Consider the following 19,409-nt stretch of genomic DNA (forward strand, 5'->3'; position numbering starts at 1 on the left):
CTACAGCAGACACATGAAATACTACGTTACTTAAAATAGTTAATCATGATTCAACGTGATTCATTTGGGATGGTGACAGCTGAGTGGTATTATTGCTGGACTGTTAATTCCAAAGACCTAGGTTCAAATCCCATCATGGCAGATGGTGGAATTTGAGGTCAATAGAAGTCTTGAATTCAGAGGCTAATAATGACCTCTTAGTGAATCAGATAGGTTTTTTTTTCTAATACCCTTCAGGGAAGGAAATCTGCCATCCATACCTGGTCTCTGGATAGGCAATAAACACTGGCCTAGCCAGCAATGCCCACATCCCTTTACAAATTTTAAAAAAAGACTCCAGTAATTTGTTTCCCATTTTTAAATTTACAGATGGCTTCCTATTTTGGATACACCGTGGCTGTCTCTGATATAAACAATGATGGGTAAGCCTTGCAACTTTATCAATAGCAGCAAATATCAGAGAAGAGCATTGAACCAGGAAGTGGCATTTAATGCACCTTCTAACAATCCTCGATGTGAAAAATATCTGATGATCTTCTGATGAAGATGTTAACTTCTAGTTAAAATTTGTAGATCCACGCTCACAACTTAGTGAATGTAATTTGTTTACTTTTTTATCAAAGTTCCTTATAATTTTGAATTTCTTTATTAGGAAGTCTCTTAAACAAGTGAAAAAACTCCCAAATTATCTAATCAGGCCTCACAACTAAGATTCCATCCTTGGCTTCATCTATTAGTTGTATACAATAAAATCTGTGTGTTAAAAATAAGGTTGATCCGAATTTTGATTTCATTAACCTGCCTTTGCTCTGTATTCTTAGAATTATAGAGTCATAGAGCACGTGCAGCACAGAAACAGACCCTTCGGTCCAACTTGTCCACGCCAACCAGGTATCCCAACCCAATCTAGTCCCACCTGTCTATATACCTCTAAATCCTTCCGATTCATATACCCATCCAGATGCCTTTTAAATCTTGCAATTGTACCAGCCTCCACCACTTCCTCTGGCAGCTCATTCCATAAACGTACCACCCTCTGAGTGAAAAAGTTGCCCCTTAGGTCTCTTTTATATCTTTTCCCTCTCACCCTAAATCTATGACCTCTACTTCTGGACTCCCCCAAGCCAGGGAAAAGACTTTGTCTATTCATCCTATTCATGCCCCTCATGATTTTGTCAACCTCTCTAAAGTCACCCCTCAACCTCCGATGCTCCAAGGAAAACAGCCAGAAGCCAATTGATCTTTTCTTGAACAATATAATTGATCCAGTGACCTCCAACATTTTAAACAAACAGGGTTCCATGTTTACACTGCTTAATGTAAGATGAAATGCTTCTTAGCTTCTCTGCTTAATGCTTTAGTTCTCAATTTAAAATAGTGGACTGAAGTTATCCGTCCCTGATGTGACAAGAATAATAGTGAGCATGGTGACAAAATAGGGTGATGTCAGATTCTTGATGTTGAGAAGAATTTCAGCCTTCAGCAACTTCAGAACCTCATCTTAAAGTGGAGAACAGTGACTATGTTATTTTCATGCATTTGCATTACACTAAGCCCTCAATTTGCCCGACATGCATTCCATGTCCAATTCTTGCTTTCACCACTAAGAAACTCGCTGGAGCAAATTTTGGAGCGATAAGAGAGAGGTCACTGAGTACGTGTCCCAGGCATCACGCAATCGCTTCTTCTGACAACATCTCTGTGTGCTTCACAACCACCATCCTCCTCAGCCTTCATTCACTCAACTCTGCTTCAGCAAACCATCAATCCCACCACATCATGCCTTCTCACCAACTCGGACACTATATCAGCTCTTTAACACTTTACTTTGAGTGGACAGACAGCTACAACTTGCAAACTTCTGACATGTTTCTTTGCAGGCTGGCACAGTTACAAATCTTGTACACCTGAACAGCCTGACATTTTGTACTGACATAGATATTTACATCTTATGACTTTTGTTTCGCTTTCTTATCAGTTGCTCACCTTGGCATGTAACTTTAAGGCTGACAGCCACTGTCTGCTTTGTAGCCTTTTCTGAGCACACACTGACCATGAAACTGAGTTCACCTATGACCTGTGCCTGCCGTTTAGCTTGTTTTTAACACAGAGGGTGAGGCAAGCAGTTTGTGAGAGCACTGAACAGTCAAGCTGTCAGTCAAAAGGGAGTGGATAACTGGCTGTATACATCATGGTGTGTCAGTGTCAAACTGCAGCATGTGCCAGCAGCTTACATGGTAAACCCACTGCAAACAAATAACAAAGGTCAAAGGGGAAGAGTTCTTAGTGGAGTGAAGAGGGACCACTGACAGTCAAGGGCTCATTCTGTTAGACTACAGCAGATGGGCCAGTGGTGATGCATGAGCAGGACAGGTGGTGAGTGCCCTCAGTGGATAAGTGGGAAGTGCAGAGGGCAGGCAGTATGTTATTAGCTTGTGAAGGTAAGGTGGTCTGAGCACTTAAGTGGACATGATACACCCATACTGTGTGTTGTTGTCCATGAGCCTTGATGAGATATGTGTGCAGTGCAAAGTCCGAGAGAATGCTGGCACTGTAAATATGAGGTAGCATCTTTAAAATGATTTAACCAAATCTTCAGTCACCTCCATTACCCCTTTCTCTATCTCTCCATTCCTGTATCAACGTCTGGTTTCTCATACACCTACTGTGAAGTGACATGAAACCTTTTTTTACATTAAGGACACTATATAAATGCAAATTATTGTTTGTCCCTTACCTCAGCCTGGCATGTTTTTGTTAAATATGCATCTCTTAGTTTAATAATATGTAGCAGACTTTTGTACTCCAAACAATTCTACTAATTTCTGCCTTCAATAATGCTTCGGAAGACTGAAGTTATGCAGAGCCATGACAGAAGTAATACCCAGTTCAATCTGTTGTATGCTTATAACAGAGAGGAAGATAGAAAAGTTCAAATGTAAGATTTCCACATGCAAGGTTTGAAATGCCAGTTGAACCATTAAAAAGGAAATGTTGAGCAGTATTTGACATTTGATGCCCCACCTTTCTCAGGAAGGAAGGAGTGTTTGAATGCCACACCCTGACCAATTTTCCTATTTAGTAGCTCTTGTTATTTGAAGAGGCCGATAGCAGGATGGCCTTCCACTCCCTGATCTTAAAATTGGCACAAGGCTATTGAACTCAGAGTACAAACTACATATAGAAACAACTAAAAGAAAATCAAACCAAGACATTTCTACTACCACAGTGTGCTGTTGGGACTTCCAGTCACATATAAACTTCCTTTTATGTATTTTTCAACATTCTTTTGCTTGTTAACTTATTCCAAGGCCTTTAAAGGAACTGTTTGCCTCATTACTTTAATCCTTTGATGCAGTGTTTTAACTTACTTGAAAAGGGGATGACCTGGATATTCTGGTGACCAGCTAGTTATTGAACCAGTGCAGACTGGAATTATACATCAGGACAAGATGGAACCCCATGTGTAGAATAGAATAGAATTTGCTTTAATGTCACATTTACTCAAGTACAGGAGTACAGTGAAAAGTTTACAATGGCACCCCACATGGCACCATCATATGTACAAAATTACCTAGGTACAGATCGAAGATGCAAAATAGAGAAATAAGGCAAAAATGTTATATTACCTTATTTATTCATAGTATGAGTTAGAAAAATAGGAAATAAAGTTAAAAAGATAAACATTACAATTTTTCTATAAAGGGCCTGCAGTAAATTAGCGCAGGGAGCTTCCGCACATCCTGCTTAGCCTCCAGCCCGCTGGCCTCCCCTGCAGCAAGGCTCCCTGTTAATTGCCAGGGAAATTGGAGATTCTGATGGGTAATTCCCCAGCAGATGGAACCCTGTGGAAGAATCCATTTGAGGCAGAGAATTTGGAGAGTTCCATGTGTGACTTGGAGAGCTAATTGTTATCCAGGAAACATTAGACAATTAAAAACCCACTCTAACTCCTGAATAACTGTTACCATAAGACATAGGAGCAGAAATTAGGCTGTTCGGCCCATTGAGTCTCCTCCGCCATTCAATCATGGCTGATAAGTTTCTCAACTGCTGAAAATGTGTTGCTGGAAAAGCGCAGCAGGTCAGGCAGCATCCAAGGAGCAGGAGAATCGACATTTCGGGCATGAGCCCTTCATCTGCAATGAGGAAAGTGTGCCAAGCAGGCTAAGATAAAAGGTAGGGAGGAGGGACTGGGGGGAGGGGCATTGGAAATGCGATAGGTGGAAGGAGGTTAAGATGACGGTGATAAGGTGAGGGTGATAGGCTGGAGTGAGGGTGAGGGCGGAGAGGTCAGGAAGAAGATTGCAGGTTAGGAAGGTGGTGCTGAGTTCGAGGGTTGGGACTGAGACAAGGTGGGGGGAGGGGAAATGAGGAAACTGGACAAATCTGAGTTCATCCCTAAGTTTCTGAACCCCACTTTCCTTCTTTCTCCCCATAATCTTTGATCCCCTTAGCAATCAAGAACATATCTATCTCTGTTTTAAATATACTCAATTACCTGGCCTACAAAGTCTTCTGTGGCAATGAATTCCACAGATTCACCACTCTCTGGCTAAAGAAGTCTCTCCATATCTCTGTTTGAAAAGGTCTTCCATTTACCTTAGGACTGTGCTTTTGGGTCCTCTTCTCTCCTGCCAATGGGAAAATCTTCCCAATATCCACTCTGTCTAGGCCATTCAGTATTCTGTAAGTTTCAATCAGGTACCACATCCTTCTAAACTCCATCGAGTCTAGTCCTAGAGTCCTCAACGTTCCTCATATGTTAAGTCTTTCATCGCTGGGACCTTTCTCGTGAACCTCCTCTGGACCGGGTCCACAGCCAATACATCCTCCCTGAGGTATGGGACCCAAAATTACTCACAATGCTCTAAATGTCTTCTGACCAGAGCCTAATAAAGCCTTAGAAGTACATCTCAACTTGTATGTTCTAGTCCTGTAAGGATGAATGACAACATTGTATTGCCTTCTTAACTACAGGCTCAACCTGCAAAGTTACCTGAAGAGAAACCTGGACCAAGACTCTCAAGTCCCTTTGCAATTCAGATTTCTGAAATTTCTCCCCATTTAGAAATTAGTCTATGCCTCTATTTTTCCTACTAAAGTGTATGGCCTTTCACTTTCCCATGTTGTATTTCATCTGCCACTTTTTTGCCCACTCAGCTAACCTGTCTAAACCTTCCCACCTCCTCAATACTACCTTCCCCTCCAACTATCTTTGTATCACCTGCAAACTTAGCCAGAATGTCTTCAGTTCCTTAATCGATATCATTCATGTATAAAGTTAAAAAGTTGTGGTTCCCAACACCGACCCTTGTGGAACATCACTACTCACCAGCTGCCATCCTGAAAAGGACCCTTTTATCCCCACTCTCTGTCTTCTGCCAAACAGCTAAGCTTCTGTCCAAGTTGGTACATTGCCTCTAACACACAACACACACACATACGCACATGCATACACACAGACACAATCTGTCTGATTACCCCTTCTCAGATTATCCACTCCATATAACTATTGTAAACAATGTGATTTTCTAATTCTGTACATAAAATTAGAATAATTTCTATGACCATAGGTTTTTCTTAATTTAAAGTGTTCTCTATAGAAACAGTAAAAACTGTCATTATGATTTTGGCAATAAAAATATTCCTTTATAATGCATTCCTTACACTTAATTAAAGTACAAGAAGGATAAATAGCTATTTCCATCCCACTGAAATCTATTTAATGTTTTGAATGCATTCTTTTTGTAGCCATAATGTAATTGCCATTCATTCTGATACCAAATGTTGAGAAACTAAAAGAAGGCAAAGATAATGATTTCTAACCCTTGCATTTCCATGTTGTTAAATGATGTGTTTCACAGATTGGATGACGTGTTAGTCGGTGCTCCGCTTTTCATGGACCGTGAGTCTGATGGAAAGTTGAAGGAAGTTGGGCTGGTTTATCTTTACTTGCAGGAGGAAGAGTTCCTTTTCAAGGACCCTCAGAAACTATTGGGAACGGAAGTGTTTGGAAGATTTGGAAGTGCAGTCGCACCTTTGGCAGATGTGAATCAAGATGGATATTATGGTGTGTTGCATCTGTTGTAGATAATCATTGGCATATAATACTGAGAAGTACCTAGCTCTTTCTGAATGACCAATTAATTATATATTGCTTGAACAAAAATAGTTATGTGATATCTCCATTAAAGAGAAGTTAGAGGAAGCAAGTACTTTATGTTAATTGAATCTATAATATATAGTAAATATCAGTTTTCAAGATTATTTTAAGCATTATGGAGATATTCCCCAGTGTCATCTACAACGCACTCTAAAGAAGTATGTTTAAATGTTTCTTAGAGCAGCTCTGTTAAAGACGGTTAATTTTTCTGACTGAGCTGTAGGTGCTCTTGATGCTGGTTATGTTTGCTTTCTAAAATTTAATTTTTAAAATTATATACAATGTGTGCTTCACGAAGGTCAAATGCTTTTAAACCTGAGATGTGAAAGAGTCTTTGAAAATAGACTAATGGTCATGAGAGTGAACAAATATAAAATTTGTGAGAAATACAAAGATGGAACTAGGAAAGAGAACTGTTTGATGAAATACTTGTATTGCACAGCTTACATTAATGCAAATTGTTTTTGGCATTGTTTCAGGAAAAGGTTTACACTGTAGTCCAGATATGCAGTCAACTAAATTAAATTTAGACAGGCAGTGTTAGATGACCTTGAGGAAGTAATCTTACAATCATTTGGCTTCACGCCAACAGCAGTTTAATATGAAGAAAACATTTCTAAAGAACTGACTGTTCTGTTGATTTTTGTTTTGTTATGATTTAACCAGAATCTGGATGCTCTCTGCATGCGTGCAAGCAGATATGTACAGGACATTATTATTCCTAGCTAAAAGGTAACTGGAAGACAGTTATGAATTGTGATTCTCAATCTACAGTGCAGCAAATTCAACTTTAGGAAATTTGTACACGATTTTAAGTTTATCATTGCAATCATAAGGCTTTTTTTTCATGTCAGTTATCGAGACAGTAAAGTCAGAACCAGTTCTGTGCATAGCATATTTAGATAGTACATTACACCTCCCGTCTGTTCCAGGCCTCTGGCGATCCTTGTTGCATGTGCTCAGAACTGGAACTTCATTTCCTGTTATGGCTTTTCACACCGTTTTCTTTATTAGTTGCCTTTCTTTGTTTAATTGTCACACATGGGCCATTAAACAGATGTTGACCTAAACTAGAGCAAAATGTGATCTTGTGTGCTGGACCAGTTTAGTACTTCTACAAAAAAACAAGAATACCAAAGTAAAAATCAGAGCAAAAAGAGTTTATGTTGTCGGTGGCAATCAATTTATTATGTTATATATCCTCCAATGCCATTGACTGGATGGAATCAGCAGGCGGGCAATTATAAAACTGAAATGAGATCAAGATCCTTAAATTGCTAAAGAGCCTTTAAAATCAAATAAATTCCTGATAATTTCCGGTCACTAATTATAATCAAAAGAGGAAAATAAAAAAATCTGCACTTCTGTCCAAAATCAATCTCTATGTATGCAATATCTTTAACATGTAAGGATATTGATTTTTGATTTGATTTGTTGTACCTTAATACAGTGAAAAGTTTTGTTTTGCGAGCAATACAGGTAAATCATAACATGTAAGGACATACAGGTCATAGGGTGTTTAGACAGTGCGAGGCATGCAAGGTTATGGCTGCACAGGAGGTGCACAAAAGCAAGATTAACATTAGATTTGAAATTAGCAAGGTTCATTCAGCACTCTAATAACAGTAGGGAAGAAGCTGTTCTTGAACCTATTGTATCTGTGTTTAAGCTCTGTATCTTCTGCCTGATGGAAGAGGTTGGAAGAGAGTATTACCGGTGTGGGAGGGGTCTTTGATGGTGTTGGCAACCTTTCCACAGCAACGAGAAATGTAGTTGGAGTCCAAGGCTGGGAGGATGTGGACACAACTTTCTATAGTTTCTTATGGTCCTTGGCAGAGCAATTGCCATACCAAGCCATTATGCATCAAGATAGAATGCTTTCTCTGGTGTATCTGTAAATATTGCTGAGGCATCTTACAGAAATATAACCAGAGAATTGTGTGGGGGAGGTATTCGGAGATATGGTTAAAAACACATGGTTTCAAGGAAGATCTTAAGGGGAAGAAGTCAGTTAAGATATTTAGGTTGGGAAGTCCAGAACGTAAGATTGCTGAAGACAGTGTTTTTGTGATAAAGGTTTGTAAGGCTGGAGGAGGTTACAAAGATAAGATCAAGATCACCCAGGAGTTTAAACCAAAGGATGCTTATTTTGATTGATGGATGCATGTTTGGGCCAGAAAGCTTCAGAATGACGAATGAATGGTATATAGCATAAAACAATGCATGCAGAGTTCTTATGATGAATTAAGTTTATAGAAAGTAGGATGAAGGCTGGACAGAAATGTGGAAATTCTTTAATTTTTCGAGTTTAATAATTTTAATAACAAATATTAAGTTCAATTTGGAATTATTGAGTCTGCAGATGATAAGGGCACAATATGAGGTTTTCAGTCATTGGTATGCAGAAGTGGAAGCTTGTTTGGTGAGATTAACACCAAGCATTATGGGAGAGATGGGCACGGATCTAGGAAGTGAGAACATATTCAAGGAAGGTGATAATATGAAATTACAGTGACCTTCATGAACTTATCAATGAATTATAGACTGATACAGCATGGAAGGGCAGCCTATATCCCAAACATTATTTTATGTCTACAAATAGTAATAAGTATAAATTCAGTTCTGGTAATAAAAGATATTTGTGACCTATGATGGGACCTGGTAGAAATATAACATACGTAATATTTTTCACAATATTAGAATGGGGCTAATTTGTACCAAACTGGTGATACACTGAGTTAAGTGAAATCACACATCATTATATTTAAAGAGAGATTCAGGGAAATAAAACCTCCACTGGCCATTTTAAATGTTTAATACTGTTTTATTTATTTCTCCTCATGTAGATATCGCAGTGGGTGTACCTTTTGGGGGTGAAGATAGGAGAGGCAAAGTTCTGATTTACAATGGTCAGAGCAGTGGGTTAAATTCCAAGCCATCGCAGGTCCTGGAAGGTTTGTGGCCCTCAGAGTCCATGCCTCCTGGATTTGGCTTTACCTTAAGAGGAGGCTCAGACATAGACAGGAATGAATATCCAGGTAAGAATTCAATTTGAGGAGTAATTTAGTTTTGCAATGGTGCATTTTTCGGGAACAGGGTTTGGATGAACAATAACATTCTATTAACATGCTATAATATTTTTCCCCTCATTGCTTGCATGTGAGCTGTGTAACAATTGACTTTATAGAAACATTTATTGCTATTAGAGAATCAACTTCCGCTGCACATGCATGCAGATATAACTATCTAATTATTTAGATGACACATTCAGTTAGTTTATTTATGATTCTTATATTGGCTTCTCAAAAATAAGCACGGCAGCATTCTGAATTGCCCTTCAGTTCATAATGATAAAGTCTTGAATATCTTAGAACCTCTTTCCATCATTGCTATAAATCTCACTGACAATCAAAAACAATTAGTGTCCTGTGTGAATATGAGTACTTGGACAAGAGACTCTGCCTTCACCCAATTGAAAATGATACATGAAATCATTATAATTGCATCCAGATTGTTAGCATCATATTGTCATTAATTCACTAATGTTGTGCATCTAACCTAATGGGCATATAACATTAAGAACAAAAGCTTGTAGAAATAGTACCATTTCTGACAGGAATAATTATGCTATTATTGAAATGTGTTAGCAAATGGCTGAATTCAACAGTAATGCTTCATTTCAGTTCAGTTCTGAATAAATGTCACAAACTTTATACAATAATTTAAACATGATTTATTTTATTATCCTTCTTAAATTGTTTATTTCATCAGAGCTATTCTGTAATGCATGAGGTTCCACATATAGCTGTGAACTATTATTATGAACTGCCAATGTCCAAAATTCTCATTGTTCTGTGCCTGTTCCAAAAAAAAGGAAATTCACTTTTCACTCAGTTAACATTGACAAAAAATCTTCAATGGTTTTGGTAGAAGTCTATTTGAAAAAGTTAAACTGGTGCAATGGGTTCTTTAATGACGTAAACACTCTTGATCTGCTTCATTTCCTTTGATTTTCAGAGCATAGACATTGTCTCTGCTGTCATTGAAATTAGCTTTTGTGATGGTTTAAAGCCTGAACTGTTTATTGATCCTATAAGTTTTAATTTTCAAAGCTGTATTATTCACAATCATATTTTACAAGTTGTTTGATTGTCTTTGAAAATAAGTATCAGGAAAAACACTTCAAATTATACAACAACTATAAAACCTATCATTGGTTTGAGCACAGCACTTCTGGACTGTTGTAGCTACTGAACAACTAATTCAAGATCAGAAATGCAATTGGATGTGAAAATTTGAGTCCACGATTTGCTTTACAATGGCAACTATTGTTTTAAGAAACCTATTTAAGATGGGCTTAATTCCTTGGAGCATGCAATGTTCACAAAGGTCCTCGATGCCTTTAGAGAGAAGTGGGCACTGTGGGGGATACACTGCTTTATTTCCCTCTCCAATTGAATTTTGATGTAGCCCTTTTCCCCTCTTCCCTACCTCTCCATCCTACTTTGGATAGTTTGCATTGCCATGAACAGGTTTTTCATGTAAATATCTAATTGGCTGCATTGGTGATTTACTGGTGACGGTTAGTATGAAAAACAAAACAAGGTCATGGTGATGGGTAGTAGGAATGATCTGTTTTGTGTAGGAAGACTTCGGGGTCTGATAAAATAAAAAAACAAAAAGGGAGGAGTGCATTCATGAATAATAAAAGCAGAGTGCTTTGGAGACACATATGATTTGATGGTGGAGAAAAATGTTCAGCATCTGTGGATAGAAAATTTAGAAACGGATTTCTTTTGTACCATTCTGTTGGATACCAGTTGAAATTGAACCTGTGAAGAAATGATACGTAGTTACAGAGCTGAGACCATCTTTCTGCATTGTCACAGATTTATAATAGCTATTGATTATGTAAAGAAAAATACCAGTTCTTGAAAGAGATACAAAAGTAAAGATCCTTCAATCACTGGACCTCAATGTCTTGCATATTTTGTAAAGCCTTCATCAGGCTTAAGCCCAAAACATGTTATTGGTTTTGCTCCTTGGATGCTGCCTGACCTGCTGTGCTTTTCCAGCATCACACTCTTGACTCTGAGCTCCAGCATCTGCAGTCCTCACTTTCTCCTACATTCTGTAAAGTGTAATGGTGACAGTACACTGTCTGCAAACTGCAAACTACATTCTGAATCTATTACAATAGATTCAATCATTTATATAAATTGTACATTGATATTAGCACTAATTGTTAGGTAGGACCAGGGAGAGAGGTGTATACAATGCTATTCATTGGGGCCTGTGTTTTCAGGGACCCAAGCTGTGTTGGTGGCATCTGACTGACAGTGAGAGGGGATATTTGTGGGAAGCAGGAGAAGAGGAAAAAGGAGAAGGTGGGAGCAGAAGGGTTGGAGGGTGTAGAAGGAGCCGCAAGGGGATTAGAGGAAGAATGAAGCTGCATGAGGAGTCAGAGGAGGCAGATCCTAGAGAGATATTGTAGCAGAAGGAGGCTGTAAGTGAGGCTGGGGAAGAACTGGAAGCTGCAAGGGGTAAGAGAGAGAAGACTGCAAAGGCGAAGAAGAGAGAGAGAGAGAGAGAGAAAAAAGAGTAATAGTTCGAAAAAGTACGATAAGAAGAGTGAACAGTTTTAAGTCTATCAAAAGGAATTTTCAGCTGTCTGGGAGGCAGGAAATCTGGAATCACTGAAGTATTTAGTTACTTGCAAATTAAAGTGATATATCTCATTTAACGCTACACACATTTAGGAGCTACAATGTAAGGAAAATGCAAGGGATGGTAATTAAACTTCTATCTGAGATTGAGATCTGAGATGCAGTAAAAATAATCATAACTACCTGGTTGAAATGTGAATATGTATTGGAAACACAATGGCTTTGACATCTTTTTGGGGCCCTAAGCAGGGGAAACACTGAAGGCCCATAACCTCTCTCTCTCGGCCCAGTTGGTAAGATGTGGATCATTTCCATGTTTACCAAATCACTGTTGATTTTTTTCAAAAGCTCTCTTTTGAGTTGAGCAAGGGAGAGGTTGAGGATAACGTTTCCCACTTGATTTACCATGTCAATGAAGTTCTGTACTTCACCATCACACTTTGGTGTCAGTAGTTTATTGATGGCTCTTGTCTGTCTTGGAATGACCATGATTTTTGGACAAGAAGACCTACAAATGTAATTGTTATTCTCAAGAATTGGCATTTCTCGATTGCTTTTAAGACTTTCTATAGTGTTTCTTTAACATGCTCCGAAACCTCAGATCATGTTTTTTCTTCATTTTACCATGCACCAGGATATCATCCATATAGAAAGTTGTTCCAGGAATCTAGACATGGTCCTATGGAAAATCTCTGCTCTACAGGAGATCTCAAAGGTAGACAGTAAGACAATGCCACCTTAACAGTGTAATAAATGCAGTAAGCGATCTTGACTCTTGGCCTAAGGTACCTGCCAGAACTCACAGCTAGCATTCAGCTTAATTAAAAACATTTTGTTGTCAATTTGACCAAGCCATCAATGAGAGTCAAAATATAATGGATTTCCCTCCTTAGTCCTTTGTTCAACTAGTGAGATTCAACAATAATCTTAGTTCTACATTTGTCTTGAGAGCAGTTACTAGTCTTGAGCACCATTCTATGGTATCCTGTCACTGGTGCTATGAACCACAATCAGGCCTGCTGTTGAACTGAGATTTTACTTAATCTCAGTTGTAGATCAAGAATTTCCTCACGAGTGGAGAAGCAGATGAATTTAACATTTTCTTGCAGAGTAATGTGATATTTCTGCTTCAGTTTTCTTAAACGTTTGTAAAGTTGTGCAAATTCTTGCCAAAATTCCTCCTGTCTTTGAAGTACTGTATTCACTTTCCATCAGAGCCCTAGATGAATACATGCATTCTGTTCAACAATGAGATATTTCAATAGTGCAGGACAGTTTCAGTCCCATCTTAATTGAAATGATAGACATAAATTCATGAAGCTAATATCCTCTTAGTATACCAACATCCTATTTTGGAATGCTCTAAATCTGTTTCAAGCATATTCATATTAGTATTTGACCTGTAACAAGCAATAATTTGCTCTATTGTGTATTGTAAATGCTCCTCCAACTAACAGCATAAATTTGAAATGACAAGATTTATTGAAGAAAAAGAAACGTTGGCACCACTTACCCGTGTCAGGCAGTATCTGTAGAAAGGACAAGCTCGGTTAATAGTTTGGGAGAAGACTCCTAAAAGTCTTTATCTGACTCTTTGGTCAGTGGTCAGGGACAGGAGGGTGTGAGTCCAAGCGAGGCAGGCAGACAGGTCCAGCAGGTAGTGCTGAAGGACCCTCGCCTATGCATTTGTCTAACAGGTTTGAGATTCTTGCTACTTGTATGGATGAGATTGGGACTATAGGATGGATGAAGAAAGTGACCATAGCACTGTGGTATAGGCAGCCATTCAAAAGTGGGGGAGGACAGAGAAATGTATTTGTAATCAGGGATAGTATAGTGTGGGGAACAGAGTGTTCTTTGTGGCCAAGATCCCAAAGGCTGTGTTGCCTGCCTGGTGCCCAGGTTCAGGATATCTTGCCTAAGCTGCAGAGAAACTTGGAGTGAGAGGGGAAAGATCCAGTTGTTGTGGTTCATGCAGGTACTAAGGATATAGGTGAATGAGGAAAGAGATTCTGCTGAGGGAGTATGAGCAGTTAGGGTCTAAATTACAAAGCAGAAACCAAAAGGTAATGATATCGGAATTACTACCTGAGGCACAAGCAATTTGACACAGGGTCAACAAGATTAAATAGGTAAGCGCAAGGCTCAAAGATTGATGTGGAAGAAACGGGTTCTAATTCACGGGAGATTGGTACCAGTACTGGGGAAGGAGAGACAGGCTCCCTGATTCATGCTGGGATATAGTCCTGGTGAGTTGCATATCTAGGATAGGGTTTTAACTAAATAGTGGGAAATTGGATTCAGTTGCATGGAAAATGATAAAATCCAAAGTAAAAGAAAACATTTGATTGCAAGTTATTGATAGGGTTGATTGTTACCAGAAATTAAGAGGAAGGGACAGAGTTACTAGGAACCATAAATGTTCAGGGAAATTTGATAGTATGCTGGATATCATAATGCATGAAGCATTCGGAACAAAGTAGACAACCTGCCCCATAAATTGAGGTAGATAAATATGAGAAAAATCTCATAGCCATTACAAAACATGGTTATAAGGAGATCCAAACTGGGAACTTAACACTGAGGATGTTTGACCTTTAGGAGAGACAGGAGGGATGGGAAAAGGTGGTGGGTCGCATTGTGAACAAGAAATGAAATGAAGACAGTTATCAGAGATGATGATGTAGAGTCCATTTGGATGGAGGTTCAAAAACAGCAAGGAAAAGAAAACATTGGTGGGAGCAATGCAAATTCATAGAGTGCATTAGGAGTAGTTTCCTAGAGCAATATATTACGGAGCCAAATAAGGAGCAGGTTATCGTGGATCTGATAATGGGCATTTGAGGCATTTAACAAGGTAGCTCTCAAAAGGTTAAGTCATAAAGGCCTACGGTGTTGGAGGTAGTATGTTGGCCTCGATAGCGAATTGGCTCATGAGCATGAAACAGTGAGTGGGGATAAGGGGTTGTTTTTCAGGTTGGCAACCTGTCACCAGTGGGGTTCGCAGGGATCACTGCTAGGACTGCAACTATTTATAAGATATATTAATAACTTGGAGGAAGGAAATAGATGAATTATAGCCAGACTTGCAGACAACACAAAAATAGTTGGAAAGGCAAGTTGTGAGAATTATTTAGCATGCTACTTTTAGATCTCCCACAAATGAAGGTTGTATTTGTGTCCACTTCCACAGCAATTAAAAGGTCTGCAGTGATAAATTGGACAGCACCACTCCTTCCCTCAAACTGTAGTGACAGATAACATTATAAATTGCATAGTAAGGTTAGAATTGTAGGTGGTAAACAATTTGAAGCAATAGGGAAAGGAGATAAATCAGAATATTGTAATTGCAGTGAACTGAGGCATTTGAGTACAATAGCAGTTTACAAGGCAGAAAGCAGCCATGTGGCCTGTGGTGGCTATGTGATACTTTGCAAAAGCAACATAAAGCCATTTCTAGCATTTCAGTTTTTAAAAGTATTTATGCAAGTTTCTCAAAAGAATGCAATATTTACTACTTCAACCACTCAGCATTCGATGCGTCAATGACTCTGCGTAAAGAATTTTATTCCTAACCCTCTAACGTCTGTAGTCACAATTTTTATCGTAGTGCTGCTGAATGTCCAGCATCTCCCCATTATTATATATGTTGTATTTTACCATTTAAAGGCCAAATCTTCTTTGTTCTGAAGTTTAGAAGGGTGATTGCAGATCCAAGGGTCAGAAAAGTGTAGAAAATTCCAATTTTCAGATTTCTACTTAGAACACACAAATACATTTTTAGGAAAAAGCTTTTTAAATTCAAATTAATAAATCTTTAGAATAAAACTTACACTTTGTGCTAATATAAAGAAAATCTTTAAAAAAAATCATCATTCACAATCCAATAAAATGTTCCTATTTAACTCCTGCCCATATGTACTTATGGGGAAGAGAGGACCAGAATTGCCTGATTCCAGCATTTTCTAGTTTTATATCAGATATTCGGCATCCATAATTTGTTTCTTTTCTACCCACTTATTGGCTTGGTTTGATGAAATTCAGTCCAGCAACAGTTTTTATTACCCCAGCTGTGCCCAGGCAGAAAGTTCCTAATTTGAAAAATTCAGAAGCTGTTTCACTTTCATGTTTCCATATGTTCATATAAACACATCAATTGCAATAAATAGGAAATGGTTACAGTATAACCGTTAACTCGACACAGGAAATGTTACAGAACAATGCCCTAAAAATAAGCATGAAAGAAATTCTGAAACTTACGTTACGTTAATCTAGAAATCCAAGGTGAATCACAATATTTGAAGCCAACAGCTTACTTCAATTAGAGTAACCAAAGTAGCCTCAGTATTTAATTTATTTTCATTGTCATTTTGTCTAATTTCTCTCTTGGAGAAGTTCAGCTAATTTTCAATATGGACTACAATTCTAGGGTACTTAGTCCCGCACTCAGACTTTTCAGGTAACCTGAGGATCAGAAAGCTGTTATATACATTTGAAGATTTAATTTTAGATTCTGATAAATAACGTGGTTTTTGGTTACTTAGGAGATATTATCGGATGTTCACATAGGACTAATTATTTTCATCCAAATTTGCGGCATATGTAGGTCCCATCTCATTCTGTGACAAGCTATTTTAATCACATGAACAATGGGGTAGAGTTTACAGAGTCAGGAATTTTCCCAACTCTGTACTCTCAAATCAGGCATAATGTGTGTATCCTGATCAATAATATCGTCCACCCAATATATTGTGACCATGAAGAGAGTGGCTGAAATTTTAATAAAAAGTAAATACGCATGCTGTCAACGCTTCCATTTCCACAGCAGCTTTCACGACTTCAGGACTTCCCAAAGCACTTCACAGCCAGCGAAGTGTTATCAACTGGTGCATTGTAGGAAATGTGGCAGCAATTTCATGTAGAATGAATCCCTGTGAAGAGTTTAATCAGGTAATCTATTTTTGGGAGTTACTTAGGGTCAGAGAGTCATAGAGATGTACAGCACGGAAACAGACCCTTTCGTCCAACTCATCCACCACTCCCTCTGGCAGCTCATTCCACACACGCACCACCCACTACATGAAAAGGTTGCCCCTTAGGTCTCTTTTATATCTTTCCCCTCTCACCCTAAACCTATGCCCTCTAGTTCTAGACTCCCTGACCCCAGGGAAAAAACCTTGACTGTTTATTCTATCCATGCCCCTCATGATTTTATAAACCTCTATAAGGTCACCCCTCAGCCTCCAACACTCCAGGAAAACAGCCCCAGCCTATTCAGCCTCTCCCTGTAGCTCAAATCCTCCAAGCCTGGCAACATTCTTGTAAATCTTTTCTGAACCCTTTCAAGTTTGACAACCTTCCGATAAGAAGGAGACCACAATTGCACACAATGTTCCAAAAGTGGCCTAACCAATGGCCTTCCAACTCCTATACTCAAAACTCTGACCAATAAAGGAATGCATACCAGACGTCTTCTTCACGATACTATCTACCTGTGATTCTACTTTCAAGAAGCTATGAACCTGCATTCCAAGGTCTCTTTGTTCAGCAACACTTCCTAGGACCTTACCATTAAGTGCATAAGTCCTTCTAAGATTTGCAGCACCTCACATTTATCTAAATTAAACTCCATCTGCCACGTTTCAGCCCATTGGCCCATCTGATCAAGATCCCATTGCAATCCAAGGTAACCTTCTTCACTGTCCACTACACCTCCAATTTTGGTGTCATTTGCAAACTTACTAACTGTACCTCTTATATTTACATCCAAATTATTTATAAAAATGATGAAAAGTAGTGGACCCAGCACTGATCCTTGTGGCACTCCACTGGTCACAGGTCTCCAGTCTGAAAAACAACCCTCCACCACCACCCTCTGTCTTCTATCTTTGAGCCAGTTCTGTATCCAAGTGGCTAGTTCTCACTGTACTCCATAAGATCTAACCTTGCTAACCAGTCTCCCATGGGGAATCTTGTCAAACGCCTTACTGAAGTCCATATAGATCATGTCTACCGCTCTGCCCTCATTAATCCTCTTTGTTACTTCTTCAAACAACTCAATCAAGTTTGTGATACTTGAAGGAAAATCATTGTCTGCCTGGGACAACACTTCAGGTATTCCTTGAAAAAGAGCATGGGTTCTTTTACAAATATCTGGACCAGTCAAGTCTTTAATATTAATTTCTTCCACCTCCGCTGCACAGTGACAACAAAGTGCAGCAACTACCAAGATGCACTGCAACAACTCATTAAGGCAGCACCTTCCAAGCTCATGACCTCTGCCAGCTGGAAGACTGAGAGCAACAGACACATGGGAACAGGTCCAAGTGCACATCTCTCTCCAAATCTCACAACACTCTGAGTTGGAACTTTGATATTGTTTCCTCATTGAGCAAGAACAATGGCTCAGAATCCTAAAACTCCCTCCTTAACGGAATTGTAGGCATGCCTACACCACTTGGACTACAGCAGCTGAAGAAGTCAGCTTGTCCTACCTTTTGCAGGACAATTAGAGATGGGCAATAAATGCTGGCTTTGCCAACAACGCCTACAGTCTATGAATAAATAAAAAGAGAGGTCTTTAGTTTAGCATCTCATGGAAAAGATAATTGTAATGAGGAGCTTCCTCAATACTGGAGTTTCATTATATATTTTGAACTTAAGTCATTGAAGTGATTCTGTGCAAATTAATAACAAATCATCAAATGTATCAGCATTCGTGTAATATCATGACATGCTAAATTTCTTTGAGTGCTTTAGTTACATTTTAATTCATTTTTAGGTGCGTTGACTATTATGTTGGTAAATGCAGCAAGCGTTTTCCTCCAGCAACATTGCACAAGTTGCAATGAGATGAATGCTAAATGAATCTGTTTTTCCAATATTAGTTTAAGCAGAATTGTTGATTAAAACACCGGGAGGGCAGCCAGATCTATTTTTAATAGTGTACAGGGATCTGTGACATCAACCTGAACCACTTGAGCAGGCAGACAGGAGCTCAGTGCAATATCTCAACTGAAGAGTAATCAGTTTGAATGATTTTACAGCTCCCTGACTAATAGATGAGAGCTTTACTGCATCCTGTTTTACATTTCTCAGGACAAGATGCTACTAGTATTTCTCTTTCTGATTTGGCAGTACATGTGGGGAAAGTCAGAGAAAATATATTTCTCAGCTCGACTCAGATTTTCTCTTCTATCTGTCCAAAACCCACTTCATTTGAGCTAATCTACATTTAATGATTTCTCAATTGTGTGATGGTTGTTGAAGTTACCGTGAGCTTGCACGTTTGTTTGTATATAACCCAATTAACATTTTGGAAAGGATGATAAAGTAAAGGTTGTGGAGTTTTGATAGAAGTTAAAAACATGGCACTGCCCAAAGTGAAACAATGGAATTTTATTTTCTGCAAATGTCTGGTAATAATCTTTAGTTAGGGACTAAATTTTAATCCATTAATGTAGGGTCGGGATGGGATGGTTGCGTGTTATTTGGGAGCAATTGTACTGTATTATTTGGGAGCAATTTGAACTGTTTCTGCGGCTGATGTTTGAGTTGTGCCTCAGTCCTGAGCGCTC

General features: G+C 38.8%; 1 protein-coding gene across 1 annotated transcript in view; it reads left to right on the forward strand.

Annotated features, from left to right (window-relative positions):
* The window catches only part of itga8 (integrin, alpha 8), a 207,770-nt gene that overhangs the window by 53,707 nt on the left and 134,654 nt on the right, over positions 1-19,409 (forward strand). Inside the window, exons 11-13 of the mRNA XM_043690322.2 lie at positions 370-422; positions 5,868-6,073; positions 9,013-9,204. Coding sequence (XP_043546257.1) covers positions 370-422; positions 5,868-6,073; positions 9,013-9,204 — 451 coding nt within the window. The remainder of the gene's footprint in view (positions 1-369; positions 423-5,867; positions 6,074-9,012; positions 9,205-19,409) is intronic.

The sequence above is a fragment of the Chiloscyllium plagiosum genome, unplaced genomic scaffold (assembly GCF_037043375.1).
Source record: "Chiloscyllium plagiosum isolate Xiang-an unplaced genomic scaffold, Cpla_swu_hap1 HiC_scaffold_5, whole genome shotgun sequence".
NCBI classification, from domain to species: domain Eukaryota; kingdom Metazoa; phylum Chordata; class Chondrichthyes; order Orectolobiformes; family Hemiscylliidae; genus Chiloscyllium; species Chiloscyllium plagiosum.